The 22,672-nt window shown below is 38.2% G+C and overlaps 1 protein-coding gene across 1 annotated transcript in view; it reads right to left on the bottom strand.

Annotated features, from left to right (window-relative positions):
* Window positions 1-21,899, bottom strand: part of LOC127568956 (bromodomain-containing protein 3-like) — a 56,738-nt gene extending 34,839 nt beyond the window's left edge. Inside the window, exons 1-5 of the mRNA XM_052013231.1 lie at window positions 21,696-21,899; window positions 19,444-19,581; window positions 19,230-19,365; window positions 8,068-8,213; window positions 4,616-4,969 (exon numbers count right to left, since the gene is read on the bottom strand). Of these exons, the coding sequence (XP_051869191.1) occupies window positions 4,616-4,969; window positions 8,068-8,213; window positions 19,230-19,365; window positions 19,444-19,581; window positions 21,696-21,899 (978 nt within the window). The remainder of the gene's footprint in view (window positions 1-4,615; window positions 4,970-8,067; window positions 8,214-19,229; window positions 19,366-19,443; window positions 19,582-21,695) is intronic.
* Window positions 21,900-22,672: the final 773 nt, after the last annotated feature.

Below are 22,672 nucleotides of genomic sequence, written 5' to 3'. Positions count from 1 at the left end.
CTGTTCCAGTACCAGACAAGATTAAAAATTTCCTGTCCACAAGAGGCATGACAAATCCAATCCAATCAATTACAGCCCTGATTTACTCTAAGTATGCAGTAAAGTAATAAAAAGGTTTTGTTAACGCTATTGAGTGGCAATTTGTTTGGTTCCCACTGATGTTCAGTTTGGGTTCTCTAAAGACCACTCAGAACCTGATCTCATTAAAACCTTGGTCCAAATATGTCCAAAAGAGCAGAGTTCCAGAGGCTAGACACATGTGGCTGGCCCTTGATGTTAAGGTAAGGTTATGCCAAGTGAGGCAACAAGAGACCTTAATAAAACTGAAGTCAAGGGGAATCAAAGATACAGTGACTGGGATTACATCTGAGAAAAAGGAGTTTCTCAAAGCAGCACCCCAAGCCCACACATCTTTAGCTGCATTATTAATGACCATGTCAAATGTGAGAAGTGATTGCATGAAGTTCAATTCTGCTTGTAATTCTGATAACAAAGCTGCCCATGCCTGCACATAGCAAGACCTCACCAACATTTGGGCATAATCAGATAAGTGGAAAGCAATATTTGCATTGGACAAGTTGCAGGTAATGAGCATCTCCAGGAACAAAAGTGCTCAAGTATCTGCCATGACATTCATTGTCATTACCATTGCCAAGATCCCAAAAGCAACATTATGGATGGTATCACTTAACAGAAACTTAACTGACTAGCCACACAAATACATGTGTTACAAAAGATGTTCAGAAATTGGGTATCCAGCAGCAAATGGATTCACTGTGACTCTCCAAAGCTTTTGCACCCATTTATTTATTAAACATTTATGCACATTCCATGCCACGCCACTGCATCCATGGTATATGGAAGGATGCTGCTCAGGGAGCCTATTATTCCATTTGGACAGCAGGCACTCATGCATATTCTGTGCCATCATTTGGACAGCACCATATCTCCAAACTGTTAACCTCTGAGAATTTTAATGATACTGGTTAACTGCACAGTGGCCTTGTTTAGTCCAGAAAATGAAGAGCAGCAGGTCGAAACCATGTTGCGTCCTTTATTATGTCATGGTGAGGATGTGTTCAGCTGGTAGGCTGAAAAGGTTGTTGAACAAAAACAGGCTTAGGTTGGCATCTAACTTAAGCCATTTACTTTTTAAAATCCTGACAGGAGGGGAGTGATGTGGCTCAGAAATGGGAGCCAACAAATCTGAGTTATTGCAAAGTTTATGCAATGATGCGTCTTGTTGAACTAACCTGGGTGTCCATGAATTTTGTGTACTGATGGAATCCATACTGACATGCATGACTAAGAGGCAGCAAAGGTTTAAATCCTGAGGGTTGTACCAATTGCTCCCACTGCAGACACTTAGTTTGCAGAGGTTCTTTCTACAAATTCTCATCTTACCTGGTATACTCATCATGCAACTCTTGTATCTTACTGTTCAGTCAAGGGCAATGCCAAGGTAAAATGGGTGTACATCATGCTTATCCATTGTGACGAACTGTTGCCTCCCAGCATTGACATAATAAAGAACATATTAGAAACCTGCCTTGCTAACGATGAGTCAAGATACATTATGTCAGCCAGCTTTACAGCATTGCTATTGATAAGACCCAAGTCAGGGATGCAATGGGGTACTCTACTGTTGCCTGCATAAGTACATCTCCAACAATACTCAAGCTCAACACCATTCAGGACAAAGTGATCTTGATTGGCACCCCATATCTAGCAGCTGAAAGGTTCTTCCCTTCACCACTTACTATAACTGTATCCCATATAAAAAGGCAATGTAGTAACTCAAATGTTTCTTCTCCTTTCTGGAAGAGCACAGGCAGCAGATGCAGAGGAAATAAACCATTTGAAAATACCCTTATAATAACACAACATCCTAATCTGAAAATCTTTCCACTGTTGCTGGATCTAAATATTGGAACTCTCTATCCCAACAGCTCTGAGAAAGTACTCTCATCACAAATCAGAGGTTCAAGCTGATTACTCACCAGTACTTTCTCGTGGGCAGTAATGAATAGATAATAAATGCAAATTTTGTCAGTGATGGCAACATCCTGTAATGGTTTAGCCATTCTCTATCAGATCTGTTGGACTCTGTCTTTACCTCTCATTATCTTGGTGTAGCAGCCAGCATAATCAAAGACCTCACCCACCCGGGACATTCTCTCTTCTCTCCTCTTCCATTGGGTAAAGGATACAGGAGCCTAAGGGCACGTACCACCAGACTTAAGGACAGCTTCTACCCCACTGTGATAAGACTATTGAACGGTTCCCTTACACAATGAGATGGACTATGACCTCACGATCTACCTTGTTGTGACCTTGCACCTTATTGCACTGCACTTTCTCTGTAGCTGTGACATTTTGTACTGATATTGTTGTTTTTACCTGTACTACATTAATGCACTCTGTACTAACTCAATGTAACTGCACTGTGTAATGAATTGACCTGTACGATTGGTATGCAAGACAAGTTATTCATTGTACCTCGGTACAAGTGACAATAATAAACCAATACCAGGCCCTGTTCTCACCTGCCAAAATTACACAATATTCTTGCATCATACTATAACGTAAAGTTAACCATTAGCTACTTATTTCTGGTGCAAATTGTTCTAAATACCACCAGGCCATGTGGCATCTAAAACATAGAAACGTATAGCACAGGAACAGGAGCTTTGGCCCATGATGTCTGCGCCAAATGATGCCAAATTAAACTACTTCTCCTCTGCCTGTACATGATCCATATCCCTGCATTTTCACGTGCGTCTAGCAGTCTTTTGAACGCCACTGTGGTATCTGCTTCTGGAACTCCACCAAAGGTCCATTCCAGGCACCCACCACTTTGTGGAAAAAAAACAAAACCTGTCCTGCATACATCCTTTAAGCTTTCCCTCCGTCACCTTAAATGCATGTCCTCCAGTACTTGACATTTCTACCCTGGGAAAAAAGATTCTGACCGCCTACCCTCACTATCTATGCCTCTCATAATGTTATAAACTTCAAAACAGTAGGTGCAACAACCCTTCTTCAGAACTGGAAGAGAAAGAAAACAAGTTACAGAGTGGGTGGGGGTGGGGTGGGAGGAGAGAGAGCACGAGAGCGAGAGCAGTCAGGGTGGGAGTAGGATGGTGAATTATGTATTCTTTTCCCCCCTCAGGTGCTATCCTTCTCTTCTTCAAATCTGCCATCAAAAGCCTCCATCTTTAGCCTAATCCTTTACCTGTCCATCCTTGAAAACTATTAGTAAGTCCCCAAACTCCTTGCACATGCTGTACCTTAGAGAACTCTGCCTAGCTTATCCCAGACTCTATATAAGAATCCTGTCAAAAAAGTGTTTTCTGGCACTGCCACAGTACAAAACAGATCAGTATCACCAGTAAAATACCATGGAAAAGAGACTAAAGCTAACCAACAATACAGATCTTCTCAATCTGCTTGCTGCTTTTAATGCTGTCTACACCATCCTCCTCCAACGTCTCTCCATGATCATCCTCCTGGATGGGACTGCTCTTGCTTGGTTCTGTTGTTATTTATCCTGTCATAGCCAGAGAATTATTAGCAACAGCTTCTCTTCCCATGCAGTCTCTTCTCCTGTCATGTGTGAGTACGTACATGGTCCTCTCTCAGTTTTCATCCACATGCTTATGATGCTGTCATCCACACTCTAAAATTTTAAACATTATAAAAACAGACAACCTTTTCCACAAAGTCACAGTTAGAGCCAGGGACAGGAACGTGCAAAAGCACCTGTTTTTTTTAAAATTAAATAAAAGGCTTTCTTCCTCACGAGCTTGCACCATGGTACCGAGGTCTAACTTTGCAGTACTGGTGTCTGGAGATTGCAGAGAAAATAATGCTCAATGGTACAATGTCCATTTGACCTCCTTTGGCCTATTAATGGTTTCCAGTCAACAAAACCAAAAGTAAATAAGAAAATATTCTCCTAAACTTATGGAACAGAATTTGAGAATCAAATAGGAATGTAGAACAATAAATATCACATATTTAAGATATCAGCAAAATTTCCAATATTGGAGACCATTCTACTTTTTCCTATAATTTGTTTTGCCAACAGTAGAATTCTAAGAGTGCTTTAATTTTAATATACTTATAATTTATCTTTGCTACCTCAATACTTGCTTGGATCTTCTCACACTTTGTACAGTACTTTGTAACTTGTATTAATCACCTCCCATGGAACCTTTGGAACTTGTTTTTTTTTGCCATTGGTCCAATTTCTTCAAGAATTCATTCCGTCTGCTACAGTGACTCCACACTAATTCCTTTTCCAAAATGCTCCCAATTGCAAAAAAAAATACCAAAAATAAGAGAAAACTGAAGTCCTCCAGTTCCAAAGGAACATTTGATGAAGGAATAAATAAATGTACCAACCTGCCTTGGAGCAAACCTGATAAAGAAGGCACATGACTTCAAAACTTCTGACTCAAATATTCTAACCAGATTGTATAGGATGAGCAAGATACAAAACCAAGCAGGAAGGATAGAAAATGGACCATCTTATGAAGTAGCTGATAAAACACCAGTTTTCAGCTTTATTCAGTATTTTGGATTTGTGCAGGGGGAGATGAAATGAACTTACTTTCACAGCACTAAGGTCCATGGGGTGTTTAATAATATCATGGTAATCATGAAGTCCCAATGCCTCAGCATCCACAGGCTTGTAGAAAGGCCAGGCATATGCAGCATGCTTCTTTGCAAACATTTCTTTGAGAATGTTATGACAATCTTGTAAATGTTCCATTATTTTTTCTCTCTTTCCAGCTTGATGCTGTTGAGAATCTGGTAGATACTTTGTTGGTGACTTGATGGACTGACTGGTTACCTTTTGGGAACAGATTTTTGTAGGCTTTCTTGACAAGGATTCACTACTTATATTGGAAATTGAAGTGGTGGGTGTAGTAGTGTCTGCCTTCCTTTTTACACCTTTCTTTACCTTAAACAAAAATAGTCAGTTAAAATGCGCCACAACTTTGAAAATGAAGCACACAAAATCAGAATGGGTAGAACTAAGCATTTACAAAAGATGATCTCCTTGGCTAATCAAACGTTACTTCAAATACTTGGCAAAGCAACAATTAACAAGCAAAAAATGTATTTACAGAAAAGTTCTTCTGCAATTAATAGGAAAATATTCTCAAATAGATCAGTTAAATTACATTTGATCTGAATTGTTTCTCAGTTTAAAACAAGTCCAATTTATGATTTAAAAAACCTTATTGTTGGAAACCTGAAATAAAAACAGAAAATGCTGGAATTGCTCAATAAGTCAGGCAACATCTGAGAAATAGAGTTAACGTTTCAGGTCAATGATCTGATGAGGTCACTGACCTGGAATATTAACACTATTCCTGTCTCCACAGAATGCCATTCATCCTTCTTTATATTTATAGCACTTTCTGTTTGAAGTCCAGTTTACAGTTTCACAAAGTATTCCTTGTTGGAACTCAATGTTATATAGGCAACCCTGCATTATTGAGGGTTGCATTCCTAGATAACCAACTGTATCACAATTTCCCACAAAAAATCTTATTTCCCATTGAATCCCATGTTATAAGTGGAGATGCACTCCTAAGGAATGTTCCCCCCCCCCCCCCCAACAGTTGTAGTAGTACCACAGCTGCTGGTTCACAGCAGGGGTGCCACTTGAAATATAGGTCTTGTCAGTTTCCAAAGCATCTCTCTTAATTGGCCAGCAGCTGCCTTTGCAGATACAAGTGACTGCAGATGCTGTAACCTGGAGTGAAAAGGAAACAAACTGAAAGCTGGAAGGTGATAGGTGATAGGTAAAGAAAAGGAAATCACAAACCACTGATTCCACTTGTCACCTACCTTGCCTATCAGATTCTAGCATCTGCAGCCTTTTGTGTCTCCACTATCACCTCCAGCCTTTAGGTTTACAACTTGCACTTAAACTTGCTGGCCCTGTTTCAGACATCTGAGGTTTAAAAATATGGAAACTCTTGGACAAAATCTGCTAAACAGCAAAATGAACTTACCGCATTAAAAAAAGCCACATTATCTGTGCATGCATCAAGAAATGAAAGTTGAAGAGGATAAAAATAGACAAAATTTGTTGTTTCTTTTGCATTTTGTTTATTTAATCTTTTTCCACACATAAATTTTATAAGATCTATTTTATTCTGTATTTTGGATTTTTGGGTAGTTATTTGCAAATTCCGTAAGGGTAATTTTCTGTAACCCAAACAGTCACAACATGGGTGTCCATGTATAAATCTCCTGACTACAGATGAAATTAGTGATCTACACTTTTAAAAAAAAGACTCTATCATGGTAATAATTTTATGTCAAGTGAATGGAAGAAAAGCTTCATGAACCAGCAAAATAAACAAAACTTCATGGGGAAAGAAATCTGAATTATTAAGACAGCTGAAATTGTTTTTTTGCAACACCTTACATAATAAGGAATCCTAAAGTTCCCCAATGGTCACAACAAGTATCAGGTCCTACAGCAACACACAAATAACTGGACGAACTCAGTGGGTCAGGCAACAGCTATGGAGGGAAATGAACAATGTTTCGGATCAAGACCCTTCGTCCTACAGGCTACTTTTACATCAGCAACGTTACAGTTACCATCCCCAAATCCAAAGTAAATTGAAAAATTATAGTCACCACTTGTTATCAATTTTTCCCTGGTTTCTTTTAAGAGTCTGGGATACATTTTAACTGGACCTGGTAATTTTCCCCCCCCACTCCCCCAATTTTGAAATTTTAAATGCCCCTTCTGTATTTAGAACTTACAATATTTCACAATCTTCTTCTTTAAATGTTAATGTCCATGCCATTTCATTCATCCACCAAAAGAGACACAATCCATTCATTTAAAACCACATAGCTCTTCCACCATCATACAGAGAATACCCTTTTCCCCACATACCCATTCTTTCTGTTCATATTTATAAAACATCCTGGGCTTTTCCTCAATTTTATCTGCCAATTTTTTTTATTTAGTCCTTTCCTAGTGTTAAGTCCTTAGTATGTCATAAGCTTCCCATTTTTGCCTTATTCCACTTAATCAATGGGTGCTTAGATTTTGAAGATTTCCTTTTAGTCCAGAATCCTCACCATCTCCTCCTTTAATACTCCCCATTTCTGTGATTGATTTAGCTTCAAATAGCTGTTTCTTGTTCACTTTTGTCACCATCTGGTAAAGTTGACCTTAACCCAGTTTAAGACACTTATTCCTGATTGCTTTCTTTCTTTGTTATGCTAAATTAACAGAATTATGCACGATCACTGCTTTAAACTGCTCTCCTATTGCCCTTTTTACTAGGTCATTATGAAACTACAATCAGTGCCACCTCCTCTTACTGGGTTTGCTCTATACTGATTTACATACATTTCAAGAATTCTGGATTTTCTAAATTTTTTCTCTACTACTGTCAGAGTTAATGTTAGTGTCAGAGTTTTTGAAATCTGTTACCTCTTTTGTTTTGGCATTTCACCGAAACTGCCTACATATTTGCTTTTTAATTTTCTGATTGCTTGAATGCCTAAAGTACACTCCCAGCAATATGATTGCACCTTTTGTTAGTTCAATCCATCAGCCTAGTACATTGATTTTGATGGCATATCTGTCCACACAACTGTAATCGTTTCCTTAGCTGATGTTACTATACTCCCTCCTTTTATAATACTCCTGCCCTCTAAAAAATCCTGTAATTAGAAACAATGGGCTGCTATCCTGTCACACTTCAGTATTGGCCATATCATAGTTGCACATGCCTATCCCTCAATTCATTCCCTTTATTTCTGAGATTCTTTGCCCTAAAGTACACATTAATCATGGCTAACTTGGTTTCATTTTTCCAACCTTTGTTTCAGTTGCCTTCCTGACTCAGTTAAATGTACCTTACCTTCTGCATCCATTTCATAAAGCTGCTAGCACATTCCCATCTCTCTTCAGAGCTTTAAAGAGATTCTAAATTTTCAGTTTTCAGCAATAACCATTACATAAAATAAAAAGATAGAAATCTTTTTAAATTCCTATTCAAAAATAGAAACGCTTACTTTTGTAACAGGTTGATTTGCTGAAATTAGAGGAGGAACTAGAGTATCTGGCAACAAAGTTGTTTTTGTTTGGGTTGATATCACTGGTTTCTGAATTGCAACTTCAGAAGCAGGTGGACATAATTTTGATTGCATGGTTGAGGACACTGTTGGCAGCAAACAAAGAGGGCATCATTACATTCAAAGAACAGTAACAGCAATTTCTGTCTTTACATCTGCCTTCCACATTATAATTAATGACCGGCCTGAGGTGATTACGGCTGGATAAATTTTAAAAGTAGGACTTTCCCTGCACTTGGAACCTTGCAGCCTAGCGGCATGCACATTGAATTCTCCCACTTTAAAATAATCCCCACAAGCAACTCAGCATCCAAACCCTTATTTCCCAATCAAATTTAAAGCATAGAAATCAGTGATGGAATTAGCAGTGTGGGAAATTCTTTTCAACACCTTTAGCCAAGAATATTGCACATTTGATAATCTGTGCTGCTCACATTTATATCGCCCAATTCTCAATTCTGCAGTGAATAATAATCATTAGTTAACAAATATCTACAGCAAGTATTAGAAAGTTCTCAGAATGGTTTGGATAGTAGTGCAAACATTAAATACGTCACTGTGGGATCTTGGCTATGCAGTATTCAACCCCACACATCTTCTGCCCATAATAGGCCACGAAAAGGACACCAAATCCAAGAGAAATGCAATAATTATACAATTGTACATAAAATGATCATGCCAAAGTTAGATTATGAGCAATTTAGGGCATGTTATAATTAAAAAAGCATACTCTGGAAAAACCACCAAAAGTATTTTGGAAATAAAATACTATTTTACAATAGAAGACTACACAGATAATGATTAGAAGGTGAAATTTACTACCACTAGGGAGTAGTGAGGATGAATAACAGATGCATTAAAAGAGAAGCCAAGCTAAGGGCATGAGGGAGGAAGGAACAGAAAGAGATAAAGTAGGGCTGAAGGAGGCACTTTGAGAGCTTAAGTGCCAGCATAGATCAGTCAGGCTTATGACCTATTTTGTGTGCCATAAATTATTTTTAGTTCTATGCACATATAGTGCAGCAGAGAATAACGAGAACACTTAACAGTGGCTTAATCAGAATAAGGTTTATTATCACTGATGAATGTCATGAAATTTGTTATTTTGTGGTAGCATTACAGTGCAAGACAAAGACAAAAATTACTACAAGTTACAAAAATAAATAAATAGTGCAAAAGTGAAATAATGAAGTAGTGTTCATGGACCATTCAGAAATCTGATGGCAGACGGGAGGAAGCTGTTCCTGAAATGTTGGGTCTTCAGGCTCCTGTGCCTCCTCCCCAATGGTAGTAACATGAAGAGGGCATGTCCCAGGTGGTGTGGGTCCTTAATGATGGTTGCCACTTTCTTGAGGCACCACCTCTTAAAGAGGTCCTTGATAGCAGGGAGGGTTGTGTCCATGATGGAGCTGGCTGAGTCTATAACCCTCTGCAGCTTCTTTCGATCCTGTGCATTGGAGCTTCCATACCAGGCAGTGAATCTATCAGACAGAATGCTCTCCACTGTACATCTGTAGAAATTTGCAGGAGTCTTTGGTGACATACCAAATCTCCTCAAACTCCTAGTGAAGTAGAGCCGCTGGTGTGCCTTCTTCATGATTGCATCAATGTGTTGGGGCCAAGATAGATCCCCTGAGATGTTGACACCCAGGAACCGTTTCCATGAACAGAGGTCATTTCTATTCACTGATATAGAAAGTTAAATGAAATATCTTTATTTGTTGGAGCTTGAGATGTTATGCACACACATTTATTCATTCATGCAACATTAATTAAATATTTTTAAAAGACCAAGGATAACGGGGAGAAAAATGTAGTAAATTTGAATGATTAAGGTCAATCAACACTCAGTTTTCATTATCCACATACTTGCAAGGACCGCCTCAGATCCCCATCTTGAATTTTCTCAAGTCAAAGATTTATAACACCTTCAAAAGAGCAAAAATGCGTGCAGATTGGGTGTGAGCATCTGCATCGCACTGCTTCATCCAGTTCCACTGGATCTGCCTCAGTAAACATTGTGCAATAACTTGCATTCCAAATTTAGCATGTTAATCTAATGTTTCAGTATTTTTAAGTGAAACACTGAAAGACAAAAAAAAAGTGGTGCCAACATTAGTGTAAAATGTGAAAGTCTTGGATAAACTAGCTGGTGGCTAAAGTGGAGCCGTGATCAAGAGGTTGTATATGGTTAATGAGTCAACCATTTGTTCAATCAAGTCTAAAGCAAAAAAACTGTAGCTTTTAGTGATCTGAAAATTGCAAAAATATGTGGAAAAGCTATAGTGCAAATGGAAGGAGCTTTAAGCTTGTGAATAGAGGACATTAAGCAAAAAGAAAAATAAATGCTCCTGTAGATCTTGCATCCATTCACACCAAGGTTACAGAATTGTACAAAGAGAAAACAGGTGGTGTGGGGATGTCAACAAGCAAAAGGAACATTTAAAGCAGGCAGCAGGTGGTTCAATAATTTCAGGAAGTGTTTTGTGCTGTATAATGCAGCACGAGGTGAAGCAGTTGGGCGGATGGTGAAGCCCATGTTTCTTTACTGCTCTGAGAATCCTTCTGCATTAAGGAGCAGAAAGCAAGAATCTGTTGCAAGGCAAATCGAAAGGATGGATGATTGCTACTATGTCTTTGCACTGGTTTCATAACCGCTTCATAAAGGAGATTAAGAAATATCAGCAAGAAAAATGAATGGAATAAAAGCACTGCTGATTTTGGATAATGCTCCAAGTCACCCAAAGAACTCTGAATTCAGACACCCTGATGTCCAGGTGGTGTTCCTTCCTCACAACACCCCCTCTCTCATCTAGACTCTCAAACAAGGTGTACTTTTAAATGCATTCACCATACCTATACTGATATTGCCCTCAATGCATTTCCAAAACACTGGAAAGAGAATATTACTAACCATATAGCCAGAATAAAGGAATCTCACAACAAATTGACATTGGCCACAATTAATGCTTGCTGGCACAATATATAGCTAGAGACTGAACAATTCCACAGGATTTCTGTCAGTATTCACAAAAATCTTGCATCATTAAACTGGTTCATGAAGTTGCAGAAATATTTTCCGACAGAGGAAAAGGTTGCAGTGTTACTTGAAAGAAAATAAGAGCTAACAAGATTTTCAAGAATTACTACAGAGAGTGTCTGAGGAATCAGCTAAAGAAAAGTTGATATCCAGATCTTGATGCTTGACAAGCATTAAAAGCATTGACATACTTATTGTTTCAATAAGATCCATCTTCTGAGGGTAATATTTGAGTCAAAAGGGATATAGAAAGTGCTTTTACTCCTTAAGCAGAAATACACGATGAAATAAAGAAAAAGGAAGCTCCCCATAGCAAATATTTTGTTTTACAAAACCAAGTCATCAACAAAGCCACTGGAAGAATCACAACCCCTGTCCCTTCCTTGCCAAAACATTGATCTCAGCCTCCCCCTCCTTCCCATCCCCTTCACCTCCCAGGTCAACAGCTGGTGGTCCAAAGGAATAACCACCATCTGAGAAGAGATTAGGAGTATCATTTCCTTCTGGGAAGCAGATGAGGATCAGCAATTACGTCAAAGCAAAACTAATTGTTTGTGATATACATTAATGACTTGGATGAAAATATAGATGGGTGGATTAGCAAATTTGTGGATGAAACCAAGATTGGTGGAGCTATGGACAGTGTAAAGCACTATCAAAGAGTACAACAGGATATAGATCAGTTACAGATATGGGCAGAGAAGTGGCAGATGGAATTTAATCCAGGCAAGTTTGAGATGTTGTACTTCGGGAGGTCAAATGAAAGGAGAAAGTATACAGTTAATGCTAGGCCCCTTAATAGCACTGAAGTACAGAGGGATTTTGGGGTCCAAGTCCATAGTTCACTGAAAGTAGCTACGCATGTAGATAAGATGGTAAAGGTGGTGTATGGCATGCTTGTTTTCATTGATAGGGGTGTTGAGTATAAGAGTAAGGAAGTCATGCTGCAACGATACAAAACTTTGGTCAGACTACACTTGGAGTATTGTGTGCAGTTCTGGTCACCCCATTATAGGAAGGATGTGGGTACTGTGCAGATGAGGTTTAACAGGATGCTGCCTGGATTAGAGAGTACAAACTGAAAAGGTTGGACAAATTTGGGTTGTTCTCCCTGGAGCATTGGAAGCTGAGTGGAGACCTGGGAGGTTTTTAAAATTATGAGAGGCATAGATAGAACAGCACAGCACTGGACTACCCTATGTTAATACCATATTTAACACCATCTAACTCATCTAAACAATAACATCACAATCATTAGTGTAGCATACAGTATGGAACTGTAATTGCTTCTCATCTTTCTCAAGATTACGCTATTAAAAAAAGTGCATTTTTCTTATTCATTGTTCTGCTAACTAATATCATTATCCTTATTAGTCCTCCAAAAGTGCCACATCTCGCAATTATCAGGATTAAATTCCAATTAGTTCCACTATCCTGTAAGTCGGAAATACTCAAAGCATAAAAAAAAACTGAAGTTGAAACCCGGGCTTTTTATAAGTAGACTCTGTTATCAAATTTGTTTCAGGTGTTCAAGGTGATGGAGCATTTAATAATACAATTGTGAGGAACACGATCAAAACATTTTCACAATATTCTGTAGGACATTCGAGATTGCAGTTGAAGCAATAAAAGTCTCTCCAGCAACATCTGCCCACCCACCCCCCCGACCACCCCATAAAGTACCCAGAAGATTTGAGAGAGAATAAAGTACCAATTAATAGTAATGTGAAATGGTAATAAGAGTTGACAGTTTAACATTAGAATTTGTACTGGAAACGCTTACATTCCTAATTAGAGTAAGGCAAACAATATATTCTTTTAAATGGAATAGGTGTACAGTACTTAGCCTCTTCAGTTTATCCCAATTTTAAAAAATAATCAATTGCATATTTTTACCTTAATCCAATTTATCTGCCTGGTTTCCAAAATCCACATAATTCAATTTCCATCTTGAAAATTTTAGTTGTCCTTCTGCCTCAGTGTCTTGAGGAGCAAGTTCCAGCTTTCCTCTAACATATAGTAATACTAATTGACATCAACCCAATAGTCTACTTCTAATTCAACTAAGATGTTCTAATTAACACATCAACTGCTTTCATCATCTTAAACAACTCAATTATATCACTCACTGGAGTGAAAGAAATGCAGATACTAGTAAATCACTCTGTGACAATTGCTGGAAGCACTCAGTAGGTTTTGTATTCTATTGCCATTTCTATCTCAACTGGGCCTAGTCTCTTTGAGCAATTTGATCAGAAAAATAGCACAAAATAAGTCAGGTATGCTCGGGGGTTCATGTCTGAGATTTTCATTGATACAAATCCTATGATTTTAAAGTTCTGGCTAAACTTTACTTGATCTCTCTGCAGCTCCCATCTTATTTCCGGTTGCTGCTATTCATCTGTACATCTGGCAGTTAACCAGTGTTTCACCTGTTAGCAATAAATTTAGGCTCCAATAGTTATTTCTAAGTTGCAAACATTATGCTGGATCTCTAACTGGTGGACCACAATTTGCAGTATGGTTATTCTCTCCACATTCTTTTTTGTCTGAAGCTTATATGTCCAGACATTATCGCCCCCGAAGAATTCTATGTCAGAACCACCAAGATTTTCTTCTTCTGCAGATACTTGTCAATTGCAGTTTAACTTTTTGCTAGGCAAGACTCAGCAGCAAATTGCAGTAAATGTGTCAATGTAGGATCAAAACCAAGGGAGACCAGAACACAAATAAACAATTTGATTAATTTTTAATCGTACTTGCACACATTATGTCTGTTTCCCTCCTGCTCCACCCCCCCACTTCCCCAAAACCCAGCAATAACCATATTCAAAACAACTTGAAGGATGCAGAATAAATGCACACAATTCCACAGAAGTCTACACACATTATTAGACCCATTTCCTTGCCAAGTTCCACAATACAGTAATGACCCCCAAAATGAAGGGTTGGGTAGTCATTGAATTCTGAAGGGAATAACCACCAAAATTATAAATGGATTGTAGGTTTAAGGATGTTCTTTTTATGCCAAAATAACCTAGTCACTATTTATTCATCTTATTGTGTATAGAATCTGAAAGGAATGCATGATAAAAGGAAATTGAATTAGGAATCAGCATTACGATGTCAGAATTATTTTGAATTAAAAACAAGATAATTGGGCCCACAAATAATGAGCTTCAAGTATTCTTCTCAACTAAACAGTTAAGTGCTTGTGGGAATAGTCAAGACCAGAGATAACAAAGGCATTAATTTCAGCAAATTGAGCTGTGGCAGGGCAATCAGGCAATGCTGCAGAGGAAATAAGCAGTCTTTACCACAATCATGAATGTGTGGTTGGAAGCCTACCTCTGGATCAAGACAGGTACAAAGGCTGTGAAGTACCTTGTTCTACCTCAGACAGTTGCCGGGGAAAGAATAGTTAATGATTAGATATCAGTGTCTGTAGCCCAGTCCCCTTTCAAAATGAAGCTTGTTGTTTCACAAAGCCCCAACCCAATAAGTACTAGGTAGTACTTACAATTCTCCAAATTAAAGCACCTTACTTCCAAGGTATCTTAATGCATTCCAACCTCTTGACCAGGAGAGTTTGAGTAGAAGCAAAGTGATCAAAATGATAATATTCATTTATGATCAAAATTCTATACAGCATCGGTTTCTCTTTTTATCCAGAATAAGTTACTGAACATAAATCATCAAATTAATCCATTTATTTCCTAGCACTTGCTTCTCCCATGATGCCTTGGCGATCAGTTTACTTTTAATGTTATCAAACAAATCCAAACTTGAAATTTTTGATCTGTTGTCTGGTTTGCCAATTCTTAATTTGTCACTTTCCAGTATTTTTCCCCAAGTGGACCTTCTCCTTGAAACTCATGGAATCCAAGATACATCCCTGCATATTATACTTATGCTCCAAAATTATGAAGACTTGGAAATATCTTCAATTTTCTGATAGGCAGAATAGAAGAGGCCACAATGCTTCTGTTCATTTGACATACCAGGGAAGATTGTCAAACTGTTTCACTTCAGTCACTATCTTTTCTGCTGCTTCTAAAATTTGAAACTTATCATTGAATGCTCATGTTTCAAGACATGTGATCTAACAAAATCATATTACGAGAACCAAAGATAAATGTCCTGTCATCTTCCCATTCAGAGTCCCTGACAATTTCAGATGCTTGGACCGGGCATGCTGAAAATAGCCTGAAAAATTTAGTTTGTCAGCTACCACCAATTTTATTTTCAGCACATCTTATTTTTTTTCCCAGTAATCTTCTATTTTATATGATGACAAAGCCAAAATCCTGGTCATGATTTCTTATCTAATCCTATAATCTTCTGCATTTATCTCCCTCCCCCCCAAAATACATAGTTGATGTCTACAAACTATTTTAGCTGAAGTTGTATGGGCTTGTAGGAGTTAATACCAGGATGGAAAGACTTGAATTTATTTCCATCATTTCCCATTGGTATTTACTTGTCATTTCATTTGGTGCTGAGTAGTTATAGTAATTCTTGCTCCACACCATCTTAATATTAAAACTGTGGATTAGAATGAATGTGAAGTGAAAGCTCCACCAATTTGTTGCCATATTGACAAATACATTATATGGCTTAATAATCTTTTCATTAATTCAGCCCTTCCTTTTCTGCTCCCCTTTTAACATGTTGTTTTTCCTTCTTTTAACTTTTATCCTAGACATTAACAATACCACAACAAAGACCAACAATGCACTCCCATCAAAAACTCTTCTCCTCCCTCTTCTTCCCCCCCACCCCCAAAGCCCATTTGAAATCTCTCCCTGGTTATGTATTTCAATCAAATGTCATGTCCCTTTTGGTATAAAACTGATATTCAAAAACCACATAATATCTACCAATATCTTCTATTCCCACCTTTGTAGCGTTCCCTGTATGTACCTCTAGTAATCTCTACACACAGAATTCAAATTACTTTTCTTCCATCATAAATATCTCTATGACTCCATCTTAAAAATCTCTCCCCATCTTCTAGGTCACATTCTACATTTATGAATGCTGTTACGGACTCAGTGAAAGTCCCTTTAAGATAGAGAGTGTGTGTGTATGTGTGTGTGGGGCGTGCTTACATCAATAGAAGATAAAGGACGTAATGACGTTGTTGAAGAAGTCAGAAGAAGAAGGAGAGAGAGAGAGAGAGAGAGAGAAGGGAGAGAGACACCAGCCTGCTTGTTTTCTCTATCGATGGATGAGAAACAATAACTGTGTTTGCCACTGAAATCCATGTATGGAAGTTGGAAGTAATCCAGTGGAGTTCACTTTGTTGCTGACCTGTAGAAGGAAACAGGTATTTGTGTGGACGACCACGATTCGGATGCTTTTCGGGGTGAGGAAGTCACTACCGAGTAAACCCTGAAGTGTCGTTTGGGTTCCATCGTGGAACATTTGGATTTCGTATTTACTCTCTCTATGTTCTCTACATCTATGTCTTATCTTCAGACAACGGTGGTTGTTGAAGAAGCCCTTGCTCATGTTTCACCTTATGGCTTGCGGAACTGAACTTTAAGAACCATTCCGGAACTGGGAGTTTGGGACTTTGTCTCACACACACACACACACACACACACACACACACACACAAAGAGTTTAGTTTTGGGGTTAACGTTCAAGGTTTAACATTTTTGAAGTCTAACATACTAACATTTTTACTTTTATTTTACGTATTATCATAAGTAGTAATTAATAAAATAGTTTTTAACACTGAATCATGCTCAGTGTGGTTCTTTTGTTGCTGGTTCGTGACAAAATAGCCAACTCCACTCTCTCCCACTGTTTTGTAACCAATAGTCTAGAAAATTGGTAAATTAGTTTATTATTGTCACATGTACTGAGGTACAGTGAAAAACTTTTGCATGTCATCCATACAGATCATTTCATTACAACAATGCATTGAGGTAGTACAAAGGAAAACAATAATGGAACGCAGAATAAAGTGTTACAGTTACGGAGAAAATGCAGTGCAGGCAGACAATAAGGTGCAAGGCTATAATGAGGTAGATTGCGAGGTCAAAAGTCCACCCCAACCCATTACAGAATTATTTTCCAAAGATTTTATAATATTTCCATGATAAAGATATCTTCTAATCCACTCCAAGCATGGCTATTCATAATTAGATCCTTCTCCATTAATTAAATTGGAGATAAGCTTCACAATTTTACCAAGCTACTTGAATCTTGACGAACTGAATTAAATCCCAGGAGCTTTGTAATAATTTTGGAAATCTTATCAGATTATTGAGATTTAAATGACTATAAAAAGATTAAATCTGAAGGGCAAAGAGAGGGCATGAGAAGGATCTGGCAGGTAAGGTTAAGGAAAATCCCAAGAGGTCTTAGAGCTATATCAAGAGTAAAAGGGTAGCTGGGGAGAGAGTAGGTATCCTTAGAGATCAGCAGGGCTGCCTATATCTCAAGCCACAGCAGGTAGGTGGGATTTTTAATGACTATTTCCCCTCGGTGTTTACTGAGGAGAAAAACCACGATTGCTCAAAATATAAGGGAAACAAGGGTTGATGTTTTGGAGGACATTTGTATTACCAGGGAGGAGGTACTTGCAGCCTTACAGCACATTAAGGTGGATAAATTCCCAAGGCCTGACCAAGTGTGTCCTCTGACTTTGTGGGACACTGGAGAAGAAATTGTGGAGGTCCTTGGAGATATTTGCTTCATTGTTAGCTACTGATGAAGTTCCTGAAGACTGGAAGGTGGCTAATGTTGTTCCATCGTTTAAGAAGGGTAGCAAGGACAAGCTAGGGAACTACAGGCCAGTCAGCCTGACATCAGTAGTGGGGAAGTTACTGGAGGGAATTCTGAGGAACAGATTTACCAGCATTTGGTAGACAGTCTGATTAGGAGGAGTCAGCATGGTTTTGTGCATGGAACCTTTTAGAGTTTTTTTTTGAAGTGGTAACCAAAAAGGTAGATGAGGGTAGGGCAGTGGATATTGTCTATTTGGACTTTAGCAAGGTCTTCGACAAGATCCCACATGGTAGGCTGGTCTGGAAGGTTAAGTCTCATGGAATTCAGGGAGAACTAGTTAAGTGGATTCAAAATTGCCTTGGAGGTAGGAAGCAGAGGGTGGTGGTTGAAGGTTGTTTCTCAGAATGGAGGCCAGTGACTAGTGACTTGGATGCAAATGCACAAGGCTTGATCGGTAAGTTTGAGGATGACACAAAATTAGGAGGTGCTGTTGATAGCGAAGAAGGTTATCGTAGATTACAGGGGGGGTCTCGATCAGTTAGGGAAGTGGGCTGAGGAGAGGCAAATGGATTTCAATACAGTTAAGTGCGAGGTGATGCATTTTGGAAAGTGAAACCAGCATAGGACTTGTACTATGAATGGTAGGCACGAGGGAGTGTAATGGAACAGAGGGACCTAGGAGTACAAGTGCATAGTTCATTGAAAGCGTCATCACAGGGTGGTGAGAAAGGCATTTTGCACGCTAGCCTTCAGTCAGGGCAGAATAGATTTATGAGGATGTTGCCAGACTAAGACCCGAGTCATAGGGAAGAGGTTGGCCAGGCTGGGACTTTATCCCTTGGAATGCAGGAGAAGAATACAGAAGTGTTTTAAATTATGAGAGGCAGAGATAAGGTGGATGGTAACAGTCTTTTTCCAGGGGAGTCCAAAACTAGGGGACATAGATTTAGGGTGAGGGGAAAGATTTAAAAAGGGACTTAAGAGGCAACATTTTCATGCAGAGGGTGGTAAATATACGGAATGAGTTGCCAGAGGAAGTGGTTGAGGCAGGTACAATTGTATCACTTAAGAAGCACTTGGATAGGTGCGTGCAGGGGTGGGGCTTAGAGGGATATGAGCTGACCACAGAAAATTGGGACTAGCTGGGTGGGTACCTGGTTGGCATGGACTCAGTGGGCCTAAGGGCCTATATCTGTGCTGTATTGCTCTATTATTCTAGGTTATATAAAAAGACCATAACACCTTTCTCTCTAACATAACATTTACGTAATAGAATATTAAAAACATTATATATAGATGAGGAATATATCCATTTGATTACCTGATCCTTTCCCTTTTCCATGTGTTCCTCTCTTATTAGCCACTGGAAGTTCTATTTCCTCTTGAGGCATTTTTGCCACCTTCTGTAAAAAGAGCTTCTCCAGTGCTTGTGCCATTAGAACTATATCATCACCTGGCTGCAAAGAGACATTGGTTATGTTGATAATGATATAACCATAAAAACTTTCACAAACAAATTAAGATGTAATTCATACCCGATTATATACATAACAGTTGGTAAACATTGTATTTAAGTCTTCTATACACTCCATAGCTTTACAATAATATTTGTTTTCCAAACGCTTTTTGATTGTACCCAAATCCATTGGCTTCTTTGTAATTTGATAATAATCCTATGAGAAAGAAAACACTGACATTAGATTGGAATCATCAGTTTTAATTAGTCCCTTTCTTCAACAAGTTCACCAATTTAATAGTATTTCAAAAATTTAAGAAAATTATCCTTTAAAACATCCCGCACACATTAAACAAACCATAAATCTTTACCCTCTCCAATCTCGATGCTCATTACCTTAAACATAAAATGTGAACCACTCAATTTATGATGAAAAGACTTGATCAAACATTGTAAATTTTCCACATGAATAAATATAGTTCTTTTTTTTCAAAAAACAGGGAATTTATCAGTCAAGTAGAATGCAGTACTCAGACATCTGGAAATTAAGACAGGTATCTCACAAAAATTTAGGAGGGAATCTGCATTGTTTGGGTCAGTGTGCATTGTTCATATTTCAGTAGAACCAGATCTCATGTAGAAGATTTGGATGGAACCATTATGAAACTCAACCTTAATGCTTACCAATAATATAGCAGTGGGTCTGGATTGAGAAAACCAAGTGTATAATTGTTGAGAAAACAAAATGTGACACAATAAGGATATGGAAACAACATTTTGTAAGGAAAATTGAACAAAGATTTGAAGTGTTAACTCTCTCCATCTATCCTTCCTATGACCCCACAGAGGCTGCCTGACCTGCTAAGTTTTGCAATTTTTATTTCAGATTGTCAGCATTCACAGCATTTTGCTATTGTATTGGATGTCAGGGTTGAAATATTTCCTGAGAGCACACATGCAAACAAATAAACACAGGGAAAAAAGGGTGATAAATCTGGGTTTTGGTGAAGTAAATTAGCTCGATAAATTTTTGAAAAAGACTGGTTAAACCATAACAATGTATGGGTATAGACCAATAATGTATAGAATACAACTTCAAATTCCACCATTGCAGTTTGGGAGGATTTATATTATCAGTTTTTGTTTTAATACAAAAATAAACTCAAAATAAACTGATAATGGTAATAAAATGACCAGAAAGCTGTCAGACTGAGCACAAACCTCAATGATTTACTGACATCCTTCAGAAAAATAATCAAACCTGGCAATCTTGCATGTCACTTTATTTAATTAGACCAATTATAATAATACCTGCAATAGTTCAAGAGCCACCACCATCTTCTCAATAAAGGCGAGCAAGCCCATGAATCCTCCATCAAGAATAACATTTTTAAAAACATCGAGGTTATAGAAATTTTCCAGTATAGATTATTCCAAATGATGTTAAGTGATGGGAACTGTTAGGACTAACTACTTCAAATAGTGGTGTTATTTCCACTGAAGCCAAAGTCAAAAGATCTGTTAAGTTATACTTCTGGCAAGCTAATTTTTGATGAAGCACTTGGTAAAGGGCTTTTTTACTTCTGGCTGACGAAGTAGTTAATAACAGGATCTTAGAGTGGAAAAATTCAAAAAGAGTGATTAGGAGAAACTGCTATCAAAGGTCTTTGGAATATCGGTTCCTTCTAGATTTCTCTAGTAAAGAACTGCAATGGATAATGGGCTGAATAGTCTCCTCTTGTGATAATATGGCACAATACCAAAAAGCCCCAATTAATTATGTATTAGCATTTTCATCATTAGCATAAATTGAATCTTTTGCTTAGGTTTGCTTTTGTAGTTCTGGTTGTCCATACTTTTCCAAGATTAAAACAAGGCAATAAACTTCCAGTGTCTTCCAACACTTGAATTGCTCTATTCTCACTGGGCTGCAGGTCAATCAATCACTTCTTTCAGAGAAAGAAAATCAACTCATGCAAACATTCTCCACTGGAGACAAGTGGTAGGAACAATGGGCAATAACTTAAAATCAAAAAAATCCTATCAGCACACCGAAAGTAGGTATCCTCAAGTGCGAGATGTTTGTGTAGGCAGCATTTATTATATAGTATTCACTAATTTTAGTGTCTGCTGCCAGTGTTACTTATAATTCTTACGAAGACAGCCTGCCCATACACCCAAATTCAAACAACTTAATTTTCCTGTAGATACAGTCAAAATGTTTGATCTCCAACCTCACGGCTGATGTGCTGAGCAATTCATTAGTTACTGCTGCTGAATAAAGCATGACAGTGTAAATGTGTTGCAAACAGATGAATAAGTAATACTTACAGGCAAGTTTAGTTTCACAGCATCAACAGGCTGCTGGAATGGCCATGCAAAATGGTGCTTCCACAAAGCTTTAACCACCACGTTCTGCAAATATTGCAGCTGATTTGTCATGCGGCTAGGTTTATTTGGATTGCAGTATTCTGGTGGCTTTGGATTCACAAATGTTCGTTCATGCATGGTCCTTTTATCTTCAGTTGCTGTCATTTTGAATTTAAGTTCTTCAGAGCCAATAGCTTTTTTTTACATTTCCATTCAAAGATCTTGGCAATTTATTAAACCCATTATAGCTTCAAGGTATATCTGCTAAATGTGAACAGTACAGTTTTAGAATCATAGCAACTGTTAAAACTGAAGTTTATAAACTGAAATGCAAATAAATATAGTATATCACAAATTAATAGCCTCAACTAACATTGAAATCATGGTTGCATAAATATTAAGATTGCAGAAATACTACTGGATGCAAAGCAAGCTTAAACAAAAGATTTAATATATACCAATGATGAAAATGCTAAAACACGATTCAGTAAACAATTTTGCTTTTGTCCCACTCGAGAAATCAGACATTTCATGGCAGAAGATATTATGAGCATCCCAGTAATAAGGACTAATATTAGGGGAGGAATTAAATACCATTATGATCACTAAAGAAAGTGCTAGGCAAACTAATGGGAGAAAAGGCTAACAAGTCCCCTGGTCTGGATGGCTTCCCTCCTAGGATCCTAACAGAGCAGGAGAAGTACAAGAGGGCTGGTAGGCTTAACTGCATTTACATTAATGCAAGGAGTCTTGCAGGGAAGAAGGACAAGCTAAGAGCATGCATCAGCACATGGGATTATGATTTTGCTGTAATCATGGAAACGAAGTTGAGGGAAGGTCAGGATTAGCAGCTCAATATCTTGGGGTACAGAAGTTTCAGGTGTGACAGAAGGGGGTGAAAAAGGGGAGGGGATGCTGATCAGAGAGAGTATTACGTC

This window comes from Pristis pectinata, chromosome 3 (genome assembly GCF_009764475.1).
Source record: "Pristis pectinata isolate sPriPec2 chromosome 3, sPriPec2.1.pri, whole genome shotgun sequence".
NCBI classification, from domain to species: domain Eukaryota; kingdom Metazoa; phylum Chordata; class Chondrichthyes; order Rhinopristiformes; family Pristidae; genus Pristis; species Pristis pectinata.
Note: the sequence above shows the minus strand (reverse complement) of the source record. Positions and strands in the feature narration are given on the sequence as shown.